The 13,994-nt window shown below is 56.1% G+C and overlaps 1 protein-coding gene across 1 annotated transcript in view; it reads left to right on the top strand.

The window, feature by feature from the left end:
• The first annotated feature begins 1,820 nt into the window (after positions 1–1,820).
• Positions 1,821–13,994, top strand: part of LOC129214821 (heparan sulfate glucosamine 3-O-sulfotransferase 3A1-like) — a 38,612-nt gene continuing 26,438 nt past the window's right edge. Inside the window, exon 1 of the mRNA XM_054847064.1 lies at positions 1,821–2,395. Within this exon, the coding sequence (XP_054703039.1) occupies positions 1,821–2,395 (575 nt within the window). The remainder of the gene's footprint in view (positions 2,396–13,994) is intronic.

Genomic DNA, 13,994 nt, shown 5'->3' with positions numbered 1-13,994 from the left:
CAGCTGGGGTGGGTATGGATTTGGAAATCCATATAGTCAAGATAAGGTTTTTTTGCTTAGAGAGGAAAAATGTCATAAAGTTGGGAGAAGATCTAATAGAATAATTCATTGCAAATAACATTTGTTATTAATTTTGGCCTGTTTACTATTTGAAAACACATTTTTATTAGCCAGCCAGCTCTGCAGATGGCTGATTATTATTCATTGCAATTTTTTCCTCCCTTTTCATTGAATAATTTGTGGATACACCAGCTTTATTTCCAAGTAGTTGAAGTTTAATTCCTCAGCTAGGTCCACACCAAACAGAGGGGGGGAAAAAAAAGAACTGTTTCATGTGCAAGTTTGTTTAAAAATTCTATAATCTATGACAAACATTTCAAATTAAAAGGACATTCCCACAGGCAATGAAGTAATGAAGCCCTTAGAATCAGGCAGCCGAGGCATGAAGCTGATAGCTATTTCAACATTTTATGTACTCTCAAAGGAGAAGAGCAAATTCTGAGAGCAGTATCGTGTTGTGTTTGTAGATATTTCTTACCAACTGCGGGCCAGATTCTGCAGCCAGCCTAGGGGTAATTTGTTCAAGTGAGCGAGGGAAAGTCTGATTTCAGTTCTTTCTGTGCTGTATTCAGTACAGTGTAACTGTTGGCTGTAATCCTGCAAATACACTTTACACCCATGTCAGTGGTTTCACCGATTTTAAGGAGGACTATTCTTCCATGTAAAGGTATTTGTGTACATAGGGGTAGGTACGATCGGCAGACACAAATCACAAGAATTTGTGCTCAGGTACCGGGGGGATGGATTAGTTCAAAAATCTGAGTGGACAGACAGAAAGCTGGACAGAGTGTGGTCAGACGGACAACACGATCTCATCACACTGCACATGCTTTAAGGAAAAGTCCTGCGGAGTTGGGCTGACAAATGAGCCTGTCTGTGGGCAGCAGGGCGGATTTCCTACTGCAGCTCCAGAGGGTGGCTGGAAAGTAAGTCAGCATCTAGAGGAAAGCTGTAGGCAACTGAGATCTCCTTTCCGCTCTGTGGGGCATCCTTGCACCCTGAGGGACAGCATCCCGGGCACCCCCGCATCCCCCTACCTCCCGGGACAGACTTTGGGGTATCCCCGCACCGTGTGGGACACCATCCCGGGACACCCCGCACCGTGTGGGACAGCCTCCCGGGACACCCTGCAGGACACCATCCCGGGACACCCCGCACCGTGTGGGACAGCCTCCCGGGACACCCTGCAGGACACCATCCCGGGACACCCCGCACCGTGTGGGACAGCCTCCCGGGACACCCTGCAGGACACCATCCCGGGACACCCCGCACCCCGCTCCACCCTGCGGGGCTCGGAAGCGGCTGCCCCGCAGGGGCCGCCCCACCACCCGCACCCCGCGGCTCTGCCGGGGCCGGGGCCGGGCTGGGGGTGGCTCTGCCCCCCGCCCCCGCCGCGCCATTGGCCGCCTCGCCCGCCCCGCTCCGCCCCGCCATGTCTCCGCCGAAGTTTGCCGCGGCGGGCGCCGCACGTGGGAGCCCCACGCCGAGCCCCCAGCGCCGGCGGGCTCCCGGCACCGCTTCCCCGCCCGGCACCCGGAGCGGCAGCGGGGGCGGTGGCTTCTCCTCCCCCCCCCCCCGCCCCCCCCGCGCCCCGCCCGCGGGGGATGCCCCCCTGAAGCGCCGCCGCCGCGGCGTGGCCCCCGCGCTGGGGATGCGGCAGCGCGCAGCCCCCCGCCACCGCTGAGCGCTGCGCGGAGGGGCCGCGCCGGGGGGCGGCCGCGGAGCATGGCCAAGGCGCCCGGCCGCCGCCTCCGGGTAGCATGGCCGTGAGCGCGGCGGCCGCCCCCGCCGCCGAGCCGCTGCCCCGCAGCATCTTCAAGAAGTTCCTGGTGATGCTCTGCTCCCTCCTCATGTCCCTCTACGTCTTCTACTGCCTGGCCGACCGCTGCCAGACCCTGCCCGGACCCATCATCGCCGCCGGCGCCGCCTCGGAGGAGGAGGAGGGCGGCGGCGGCGGGTACCTGGGGGGCTCGGCCGAGCTGCCCCCCTGGCAGGCGGCGGCGGCGCGGCGGAAGCGGCTGCTGCAGCGGCTCAAGCAGCAGCGGCGGCGGCGGCAGGAGGCGGCGCCGGGCGAGGAGGTGCCGGCCGGGGGCGGCGGGAGCCGGGCTGGCGGCTCGGGCGGCGGCGGGGGCAGCGCGGCGGGCACGCCCGGCACCCTGACGCTGCTGCTGGGCGAGGGCACCAAGCGGCTGCCGCAGGCCATCATCATCGGCGTGAAGAAGGGGGGGACCCGGGCGCTGCTGGAGTTCCTGCGGGTGCACCCCGACGTCCGCGCCGTCGGCGCCGAACCCCACTTCTTCGACCGCAACTACGAGCGGGGACTCGCCTGGTACAGGTACGGGACGGGCCGGGGCGGGCGGCGGCAGCGCGGCGGGGACGGGGCCATGGCCGAGCCGGCAGTGCCCCCCGCTGGCCGCGGAGCCCCTCCGCGGCTCCCCAGCCCCGCTCCCCCAAGCCTGCCTTCTCCCCCCCAAGCCCCATCGCTGCTCCCCGACGCCCCGTCCCCGCTCCCCAGACACCCCCCCCCCCAGACCCCCCCTCCGCCGGTCCTTTTCTCACTCCCCAAATCCCCCAGCCGCGCTTCCCCCAGCCCCGGTCTCCGTTTCCCAAGTCCCCAGACGCTCTCCCCCCCATCCTCTCTGCTCCCGTTCTCCCGTCCCTGCTCCCAAGTCCCCCAGCCCCTCTCTCACCCCCCCCCTCCTCCTCCCGGCTCCCCAATCCCCCCCGCTCTCCCCCGACGCCCAGCGCAGCCCCCAGCCCTGCTGCCCGGGTGCAGGGTCCCCCCGGGGTGCCTCCCTGCAGCCCGGGGTGCTGCCTGCAAGGGGCGGGGGGGGGGCAATGGTAAGAGCAGTGGGTGCCCTATCGTCCTGCGAACCGCATGGGGATGCTGAGGCAGAGCTAACCCCCCCCACCCCGAGGAGCACAGGCCCCCCAACACCTTGCTGCTCCCCGGCATTTCTGGGGGGTGGCTTTGCAAAACCTGTGGCTCATCTAACTCCCAGCTGAGCCACTCTGCAGCCCCGGCTGCCTCCCCTTGCAAAGTGTCGGATCATCACCTCCCGCATCTCCCAGCCCAGAGACGCAGCTCTAGAAAGTGGCTTTCCTATATTCGGTGGGGAGAAAAAACCCCCATCTTTCCCATGCAAATGTTTCAGCAGCCCTGTAACGCATAACCAAAAATGTCAGTTCCAGGAGTGCAACCCAGGCACAAACAAGCAAGAAGGTAGATGGAGTTGTTCTTTCAATTAATTAGCGTTTCATTAAACTAAATAAAAGGTATCCCCTTTAAAACCAGAGAGTAAACGTTAAAGTCAAGGGGGAAGATTCTCATTAGCGTTGTTTAGACGTTTTTCCTCCTGTGTTTTAAAGTTAATAGAGGAGCGTCTTCTGGCAGATTCCTATGGAAAGGATTGGTTAGGGTGGGGGCGAAACTGCTCTTTCGCAGAGTGTGTCTGTGTGGCTTTCTTGAATGAACAAGCAAAAAGGAGAGGATTTTGGGTACCCCCGGAGCTTGTTTTACTTTCATGCTCAGCCCAGCTATTAGCAGAGAGGAAAGGATGATTTTGGCTCAGCTTGAGTGACAGTATTGAAATGTGGAGTAGGATAGTACTGACAGTCCGAGTGTTGATGTAAAAGTCTTAACACGTGGAAGTGATGAGCTTCCTTGTGTATCGCCGGTGTCAGAAACACGCCGGGTTTTTGCAGGCAGCAGAGTGTGGGTTCTCCGAGAAGAAAGATTTCCTTTTGTGTGGGCTGGAGCTGTCTACAGAATTATATTTTTAGTGTGCGTTTATCCAATTTCCACATGCTGACCCTGTATCAGAAAGGAAACATTAAAAACGAATCTGAAAAACCTCAAGAACTTTAATCAAGTCTTGACTTTGAAAAATAAACACATGGCTTTGGGGTGGCATCTACGGAAATTTATGGTGGCTATGCAGAAAAGCTCATTTATCAAAGATGCTCTCGAAGCCTTGAGGAGCAGATGGCAGTGGGATAGACCCGCTTCTGGAAACGGTGCCTGAGCGAGGAGTGCAGACCTAGACAGAGGAGGAGCCACAGGCACTTAGGGCATAGTACGGTCCTCGGTGGAGGGGATTTAATTTTCCAGAGGTTTGGTCTTGATCTTGCAGCTCTTACTCACTCGAGGTGCTGCCCTGCAGGCTGTTTGTGTAATCATTATGTTTTAGCGTTTGGTACGTGAGCTCTCCCATTAATTGCTGCAGTTTGTTTGTTCTGGTATTTGATGTACTGGATTTCACCATTATTTTTTTCTTTATTAGCCCCGTGGAGGCTGAGGTACAGTGAATTCTTTGTATGGGATTATTCCTTTGAGACCTAATCTTGCCGGCTTTGCTTGTATGAGTAATCTTTACTAACACACAGAGTCCCGTCATGATGGCAGGGCTGTGGTGTCAGTCGCTGGTAACCAGTTACCAGCCCGTTATAAATACTCATTTAAAAAAATATCTGTCTCTCTCCACGGGTTTGTTATAATCTTTGATGAGGGTTCGGTGCCAGGGAAATCGCCAGATGTTTGCCAGGGGTCCTGATTTCTTATCTTTGGCATCAGAGGCTTAGGTTTCACGTGCGTTTCTGTTTCCCAGCAGTCAGACTAAACAGCATCATTACAAGGTATAAACAGTTGGGTTTGCTTTCAGCACCCGCAGGAAGCCGGTGTGGGCAGCGAGCACCCCGTCCAAGAGAACAAAAACCTCTGGGCTGTTTGCAGCGACGCAGGCTTGCAAACGGAGAAGAGCCAGCCAGCCTTTGTGGCTGATGCTCGATGCCGTTGTGGGCTGTCACAGGGATGCCACACCAGCGCCGTGACAGGGTGGCTGTGGGGTCTCGGGCACGAGGGTGACCCCGGTTGATCCTAGAAACAGAAAAGCAGCTCCCGTAAGAGCTGCTTGTTGTACGGCATGAGGGTGGATAAATGGGGCTGAGCCGTGGCTGCAGCAGCAGGATGATGCTCCCGGAGATGGTGGTACCCACAGGGCAGCGGATCGCGAGGCACGGGCTTGGCACGTGAAAGTCCTGTCACCTCCTGGGGTGCCACACAATGCACGAAAACACTGTCCGTTAAATCAAGTGGAATAATCGCTCACCTCTTACAGCCTGAGCTGTGCCTGGGTAAGAAGGCAGCTGTCCTACCGAGAGGCTGATTTTTATAAAAAAACAATCTGAGTGATTTAATTTGGTGAGTGTGACACCTCCGTGTGTGCTTGTGTGTGGGTTGACTATCAAGGGAAGTTGTGTGTGCGCCAAAAGCAGCTTTCTCCGGTTTGGGTTTACAAGTCTTCTCTTCGTATGGGGACAAAAGGAGGGAGGGGGCAGCCCACAATGCTCGCATTGACTTCCCAGCACAGAAATCTCCGCTCCAGCCCTGAACAAGGCTATTGAGCTAACAGAGTTCAATAGCAGGTGAGCAGGGGTTTTAATAGAGTTCAACTGCCATCCCCCACCCCAAATACGGCCGTATACAGCCTGGGGAAAACTCCCAAGAGTAGGGGCTAAGCCAGTCAAGTAAAAAAAAAAATGTCTGGATTAAAAAAAAAATAAATATCTGTATTTGCGGGTGATACTGCGAGTCTGGCTGGTTCCCTCTGATCCTTTGTTAGTCTCGCGCTGATTGAGCTGCCTGTTGGAATGTCATTATACTGTCAGTCACCCCAAGAACATTTATTTCATATGTTTTAATCTCCCTGCCCCTGGAGCACCGATGCCAATCTCACTAGAGTGAAGCCAAGCTAATGTCATTAGATTACACCCGATCCAGGGAAGATGAAAGATGATTCAAAGTTACTCCATCAGGTTGGGAGTTTAAGTATCACTCCTCCCCGATGCTTCCCAAGCTGGGGAGTTCTGTCTCCTAATTAATGTCCTCTTGGGATTTTTCTCCAAGGCTTTTTTTTTTTTTTCCCTTCTTCTTTCTAATCTAGGAAACTGCTGATGTTTCTGAGTCAAAGGGAACAGAGAACGTCTCAGTTGCTGAAGAGGTCTGGGATGGAGGAAAAGGAGGTTTGCTAAGGGGGGGGCCGTGCTTACAGCAGCTGTGAGCAGCTGCATCCCACCTTGTGCCGTTTCCCATCCTCTGTGCCTCAAATCCTGGTGAAATCGGAGCCCTGGGGATGAAGGAGTCGGGCTGCTCCTGTAGCAGCGGATGGCCTGCAGGTCCAGGGGGTTTTGTGGTCACCGTAACTCAGCAGCGCAGTCTGGGAGTGTGTTGTAAGCATGGAAGTGAGGATGGGAGCGTAGGTGTGGGGGGCAGGAGCGTGTGGCTGATGCTGAGGGGGGGGATTTTGGGGGAGTGAGTACAATTCATGAAAGGTGGAGCAGGACCAGATGGCCGTCAGGAGAAAAAACCTTGTTGCAAAACAAGGGAGGGAGATGCTGTAGCGGTAGTTGCCTTAAAACGATCTTCTCCCCCAGCTTTCTTCAGCCAGCCTTGCAGCCTCTGCAAGAAGCACGCGGTGTTCAGCGTGTGCCCAGCCCAGAACATGGGTTGTGCCGTTGGACATCGAGTTTGAGCTGGTTTGGGTTTTCTGCTCCCTGCTGTGTGCACGTCTGCTTGTAGGAAGATCTGGTTTAGCAGCGCCTGCTTCTCATCCTGGGAACATCTCGTCTCCTAAACACATCTGAATTACTAATAGCATCAAGCACAGCCTGCAGCAGTTTCTCTGGAAATTGCAGCCTTGGACAACCACATGCTGAAGAGGATCAAGGTCCTTGTTTATTTATTAGCTGTGTAATCAGATACCTCCCCGTACGGAGCTCATGGTGCCAGCTGCTGTATAAAAGGGGAACAAAAGATGGTCTCGGCCCCAAAGCGCAGGTAATCCAGTGTAAACAACAGGTGGAGATGGGCTGAGACAGGCACAAAGACGGTGGAGAGAGGGTTGGTTGGTTGGGCAGCGTGGGTCTCCTGGCCAAGGAGACATTGGAGATGGAGGGTGAGGTGTGTTTATGGGTTGTTGAAGGGGAAGAGCAAGAGGGAGAAGGAGCTCATTGAAATGCTGATGAGCTCAGGGCTGGGGTCATCGAGTCTGGTATAAAAAGGCAGTAACTGGTTCTGGTGCTCACGTGCTTTGCCGCTGCCTTTGTGCATCATCTGGACTCGGATATTCCAAGGCATTTCAGTAAAGATTTGAAATAGTTTGAAGGTTGGCACCCCACTGCTGGGGAGATGTCTTTGTGTGCCTCAGTTTGCCCATCTGTAAAGTGGGAGGGAAGTCGGTGCCCTGTGCTGCAGCGGTGGGACAGCAGGGTTGTGACTCTGCAGCACCTCTCTCCAGCGCAGACAGGAGGTGCTATATGGAGTCTGAGCTTGCTGGGCTATGTTTTGGGTTAAATCACACCCAAAGCAGGTGAACCCCACCAGAGCTGCTGGCAGAGGTCCTGCAGCCTTGGAACAGCCTTGGCTCGCTGTCCTCTCATGGCAAGGTGGAGTGCCACCTGGTGTGCACTCCTGAGGGATGGCACCATCCAGGGATGGCACCGTCCAGACGCACACACCTAGCAAGTTCTAACTGCAGAGAGCTGGGGCTGTGCTCTTTCCCCTCTTACTCCTTAAATAAACCCCAAAGCATTAGTATTTTTGGTGGTTCTTTTAAGCATTTTGCCTCTATACGCATCACTTCTGTTTTCTGTTAGTGGAGAAGTTCATATCCAGGGCTCATGTCCATTCCTGATGATGGAGTGAGCTCCTGAGCTGGCGTATGAGGAGACATCAACCCCATTCCCACTGGAGAGCATCAAAATAAGTACTTTGGATTTTATTGGACTCTCCTCTCGGCAGATCCTGTGGTCCCCTCCCGGGGAGGTTCAGCAAGTCGATAGACCCCATCCTCCTCTCCAGTACTGCTTCACGCCCCGGTCCCTGGGGCACGGGAGGCTGCAGGGAATCGGCACCTTCCTCATCCACCCTGTGGCCGGGGGTGTTGGAAACCGGGGCTCCCCTGGCCCTGCCTGCTGGTGCTGAGCAATCTTGAAAATATGGCCTCGACTGTCCAAGATTTTGTCAGTTAAATTCATAGAGCCGGGTCTTGTGAAAAGCAGCGCAAAGCTCCAGCTGGCTGGGGCCGGAGCCCATTTATGGCAAAAGTTGTGACAGTCTTTAGAGGAGCAGGAGATTCACCCTGCTTAAACCACTAGTCCTCCTTTAAGGTTGGACCTTGCAAATCCCCACCTATGCACGTAGCCTGTCCTCCCACCACCGGCTCTGCTGCCTTCGGGGGGGTGATTCTGGGAGTAATTACATTGGGTCTGGGGTCCGGGGCCGTGCTCTGGCCACACCAGCACCACCAGTATGTCTGCTCACTGCGGCCGAGCTAGGATTTCATCCCGACCTTTTGAAGTCTATAATAAAGAGCAGTTAGGTCTGGGGAGGAGGAAGGGAGCTGGTGCCTTTCCAAAGAGTTCAGAGCAAACAACAAGTGATCAGAAAACCTGAGAATAACCCCCCGTGAGCCCCTTCCCTGACGGAGGCATTGAAACTCCTGAGCTGCTAATGATGCTCTTTCCCTCGAGAATATCGAGGTAACCCAAACTGCTTTCACAGGGAAATGGCACAGGCTGGTGAGGGGAATCGGGGACAGTTGTTGTAGCCATAAATCTTTACAAATTCTCATTACGTGCAGGTATTATCGCAGGGAAGTGGATTAGGTCTTACCCCGTTACAAAGCCCCGGGTGGGTCAGTTCATGCAAGGTCTGTAGGACCGGGGCCATTCCAGGGACCGTGGCAGTGGCCGGTGTCTCTGCCTGTCTCCTGCATAACCCACCTCCTGGGAAATGCAGTTTTTTGTGATTTGGAGTTAAACGTGTTAACCTCCAAACTGTGCCCTCCTGAGCCCTTGCGACTCCCCGGGGGGAACGTGAGCAGGACGGTGCCCGCGGTGAGAAAACAGAGATGCTCGAGGAAGTGAATTATTCTTGGTGGCTCTTTCATGGAGTGATGTGATTCTGCAGGAGGAAATCTTTCAGCAAAAGAAATCGACGGTTCCCTTCGTGCGTGGCGAGACCATCCTTCTTGCTTCCTGGAAGTGAGGAGATTCATAACGTGCTCTTACTGTTGCAACACCATCTGTTGCAGAGCTATAAAGATCCCTGCTCAAACTCCCCCAGGCTCGAGGCTGCTGCCGGGTACGTCTCTGGTGGGAGATAGAGGAGAAACCTCCCTTTGGAAACCTCACGTGGTTGCTTTCCCCACTGTGGAGCAGCCGTGCCCAAGCGTCGCATGAGAAAATCCCACCCGGGCAACTCCAAGCATCCGGACACCTTCCTTGCACAAAGCTGTGCAGATCGTGGATGCCAGCACAGCACCGTCAGCAGGATCCTGCCTAGCTCCCGGCTGTGAGCGGGAGATGGAGCAGCCTCCGCTGCCCCGGCCGCACCGCTCAGCTCCAGTTCCCGAGTGCAGCCGGTGGCTGGAAACTGGGATGTGAACAGTCAGATAGGTCTGAGCACAACCGCCCTTCCCACACCTTCCCCTGGTGAGAGATGTTCAGGTTCAAGCGTGATGTCGGGATGGGAAGCTGGCTATTTATTTCTTTACTTCTATTTCTCTCTAGCAGGATTTTTTTTTTTTTCTGAAAATTGCAAAAAGCCAGGCTGATTCGTTCTGACATCGCCCATTGGAAAAGGGCTCCCTCCCGCAGCCCGTGCTCTCTGGGGAAGCCTTTTATGGGAAAATATCAAATCCAATTGTTTTGACTTCTGTGTTTATCTGATGGTTTCTGGGGGTGTGTATGCTCACGTGTGCGTCTTTGGACTCTCAAGTGTTGCATTTTGTCGTTAACGTTTAATTTCTGCTGTCATGGTATTGTATTGTAACATTGAGTACCATACACCAGCATCTTTTGACGTTATTTAAACACTTTTGCGCTGTCTGAACTGGACTGTTTGGGAAGCCCTTTTGGGGGAGAACTTCCCAAGTGTTGGCACGTTCCAGCTCAGAATAGAACAAGTGAGGAAACATCTGGATTTCCCACCTGGGGGAAGCTCTGCGTCCTGACCGCTCCGGCACAGGGTTACCGAGTGAAAGGCAGGAGATGCAACGGCCCAGAAGCGGCGTGCAGAGAGCAGAGGAGGTGGCCTGGCTCAGCTGAGACCCCCCAAAAACACCCTCCAGGATCAGCGACCCCACAGTGCTGACGTGCTCCGAGCCCTCGTAGCGTGCCAGCTGGAGATGCCGTTTCCCCATTTTGCGTCTGGACTTTGTTCGCTCCAGAGTCCTTCCCCTGGCTGGAAATTCGCTCCTTAAATCCCTTTGGTCCCAAACATTGCTGACCTCCAGGTTGTGCCTTGCCAAGTTTTGCATAAGCCTCCATAAAAAGGGGTTTGGGAGGACCCCGGGTCACCCGGCGCAGCAAGGCATGGCTTTCCCCTGCTCCTGCTGGACCTGGGCCCGTGGGGGTCCCCAGGCCTGGCCGGGGGGAGCAGTGGGTTACCCTGGGTGCTATTAGCGTTGTGCCGTTAACGTGCTGTGATTTGCACAGGTAGAACTGGTGACGGCAGGAGGAGGCTGGGTGATGCGCCAAAGCCAGAAGTGGGGGAGATCTCGCTCCTCTGAGACACCAACGCTGGGTCAGTGGCCTCGGCCGTGGTGCTTCTCACTTTCCAAACCCGCGCTGTTAGGTGTTGGCAGAGCCGTGGCACGGCCGTACCCCCCGGCTCGGGCAGCTGGTTGCTGGGTCAGTGCCGTGGCCATCAGCAGCCTTGGTGGAACAGAGAACGCTCCGCTGTACCGGTGGGGAAACGGGCAGAAAAGCACCCAGAGCCTCTGGCAGAGCAAGGTTTAACACGTGGGACCTCTTGGCATCTGGCTCCGTGCCGCTGTTGATCATCTCCAACCGCAGCAGGAAGGGAGGCTGTCTGGTACAGGCATCGGCGATGGGTGTTCAGCACGTGCTGACCTTCCCTCGGCATCAGCCGCATTGCCCCCCCCTCCCCGGTGCTGCTCTGTTCCTCAACCTGTTCCTTGTGCCGAAGGTCACAAAAAGTTCCCCTGACTCCTCTTACAAGGGTTGAGGGTGCTAATCCCCGCGTCCGGGCTAACTTCCAGCTCAGGTAATTCTAGTCTCTGCCCCTAAAAATTAACTCTGCAGTTTCAACTGGCTCCAGTCGTCTTTGTTCCCCGTCCGCAGACCTGCTGGGCACCGTGCTGCTGGCACAGACCCACGGGGCTCGGGGTGGTTGGCTTCTGATGGCTGGGAAGTGGTCTTTCTCCTGGCCCGCAGGATGATTTGGGGTTTTTCTCTGTGCAGAAGCTGCATGTCGTGGCAAGGGATGAAGCGAATGTTGTGCAACATTCCTGCATTGTTGTACAATGTCCTTGCGCTGCTGAACTGTGCTGTGTGAATATGAATATTTGCCTATAAATGTTTGCCTGGTGTTTGTCAGCCTCGTACCTGTGTGACAATAGTCGTTAGCTCCTTCATCTCTAACGAAGGAAAAACCAGGAACCGAATCTCTCTGCTTGCAGGAAGCAGAGCACGGGCAGCGACACGCGGAGCTGGGGAGAGGAGCGGGGGTCGGGGTCGGGAGCTGGTTCAGCCGCCTCCTGCGCAGGGCTTGGTGAGACCGGCTCGTGCACGTTGGTTCCACCGACGCCTGGCTGCCCCGTGTGCCCTGTCCCAACCAGCTTCCCCAGCAGGGCATGGCCACGAGGAGGAAGAGGAGGAGGAAGATGCTGAGCGCAGACGCGTGTGCACACGGATGCGCTGGTGCCTCAGCGCTCGCTCTTCCCCAGCCCGGCTGCACTGGGGGCAGCGGGGGCAGCGGCCAGCTCTCCCTGCAGCCTCAGCTCGGGGGGTTTACGGGGTTCCTTGCTCTGCTGGCGCGTTAGAGATGACACGGCTTTACCATGCGCTGGGAGAGTCCTTTCCACCTGGTCCTGGGCTGGGGGCCATCGCTCCTCCAGCTCCCCTGCTGTCACGGCGTTGGCTGCATCCACGAGTCCGCTCAGTTGCATCTTTATCTCCTTGGGTGCTCATTGTCCGTCTTACATTTCCTCCTCCCCCGCAGTGCTGCGCTGTGTTATCCAACGGCCGTGAGCTGTTGAGCTTCCCTCCCAGGAAGGATGCTCTTGAGCTCTGCTAAAGCCTCTTCCCACAGCCTGGCTCCAGAAGCTGCTGAGAGAAAGGTTCCATAGCGACCGTGCGGAGGGAGCCCCAGCACGGTGTCACGGGTGCTGCCGAGCCGCTGCCTTGCGCAGGATTTTGTTTTCTGGCTGGGATCTCCCACGAGCTCGGGCAGCCGGGCTGTGGGCGCTGCCGGGAGCAGGCGCACGGGGCAAAGTCATCTCAGTGGCACTGGCGGCGGGTCGGGATGTGGCTGGGACCCTCGGCCCTGCGTGGGGTGGCTGAGAAGGCAGTGGCCGTCCCTCTTTGCTTCTCCATCTACAGTGTCAGCAACAGGTTGGAAAGAAGCAGAAACAGGGATTTTTTTTTTTTTCAAACAGTGTGAGATTAATTTGTGGAACTGGCTGCCGCAGGAGGTTTTTGGCTAAAAGACTCAAAAAGGGCTCCAGAAGTGTTTAGCAAAGAAAGATGCATCAGGAGGTGTTAAGCATGAGGCACCAGAAGCAAAGTCCAGCTGAGGGAGTCCCCGAGCCTTGGCTGGGGCCCCAGGGGTTTGCTCCTGCTGCTGGCACAGGAGCTTTTAGCATCTTGGGTCCCTTATCGCTTAGAGGCTGCTGAGAGCTGGGTAAGCACCGGAGGCTGAACTTCCAGAAGCATCTGTTCAGATTTATGTGCTTCTGAGGTACCTGAGGCTGCTCCCTCCGTGCAGCAGCAGCAGGCAGGGGCTGGCAGCGACCCAGCAGCAGGCAGGGGCTGGCAGCGACCCGGCCCCACTGGGCTGAGCTGCTGCAGCCCCGCCGGGACTGGGGTTTGCTTTGCAAACATCTGGAGAGGTTTAAGGTCCAACTGCCCCAGTTCTTCATTTCTGCCATCTCCCAAAGGGTTTTGCTGCCTGGATGGAGAGTGTGAGCCCCGCTCTTCTGCCCCGTGCGAACCTGCCTGGGTTTAAAGGGCTGGTGGAGGTTTCTGAGCAAGCGTAAAAAACCAGCCTGTCCCTGGGTTTGGATGGCTGGAAGGCGATATGTCCCCAGGAGAGGTGCGGCAGGGACGCTGCACGCCCGGTCCTGCTTCCTGTGGAAGGAGGTTGCGTGGCAGAGGAAGAAATGTCATCCTGGGGAGCAGGCGCGGACAGGCTGGAGCGGAGGTGGGAGCGCAGAGCTGCGTGCTGGGGCTGCTGGAAAGGGAACCTTCTACCAACACTCGTCTCTCCAAGGAGACCAGCAATGCCAACTTGCCAGGAACAATCTCTCCATTTTGTAGCAAAGAGGCGAAGGTATGAAAGCCCAGACATTAAATGCCTTGCACCAAACAGCAAAGAGTTTCTTGTCTGGCTGCTGCTGCTCGTCGTTTGAGCTAAGTTGGCTGCTTCCCACCTCGCTGTTCCCAGCCGTAGCGGGGGCTGGCTCAGGCTGGACCCTCCTTAGGGCAGGAGATGGGATTTTGTTGTGCACCTGCAGCGACAGGAGAGCCGAGCTCCCAGGGATGGTGTGGGCATTGCCGTGGCGCAGACACTGTGTGCTGCTTATCTCCTGTGTCATGTCCAGGGCAGCGAGGAGGCTTTGGGACACACCTAGCCTGGCTGGTGGTGCTGAGCAAGGGCCTGTTCTGTCCCATGCCTCAGTTTCCCCATCTGGGAAATGGGGTTATGCTGCTGAGCTCTTAAGGAAATACTAAGGTCGTTGCTAAAGGTACTTTAGGGCAGCTGGGACGTGGCTTTCCTGCAGTCGGTGAGCATCAGGATCTGTCCCTCCAGCCCAGACCTCTCTGGGTTATGTTTGCTCTGACCACAGGCAGATGCAGAGGATGCACAGAGGGTCAGATGCGGAGTCACATTGGCTTTAAATGTTGTTTCC

This window comes from Grus americana, chromosome 18 (assembly GCF_028858705.1).
Source record: "Grus americana isolate bGruAme1 chromosome 18, bGruAme1.mat, whole genome shotgun sequence".
NCBI lineage: Eukaryota > Metazoa > Chordata > Aves > Gruiformes > Gruidae > Grus > Grus americana.
The sequence above is the reverse complement of the archived record's forward strand: the minus strand, read 5'-3'. Positions and strand labels throughout refer to the sequence as shown.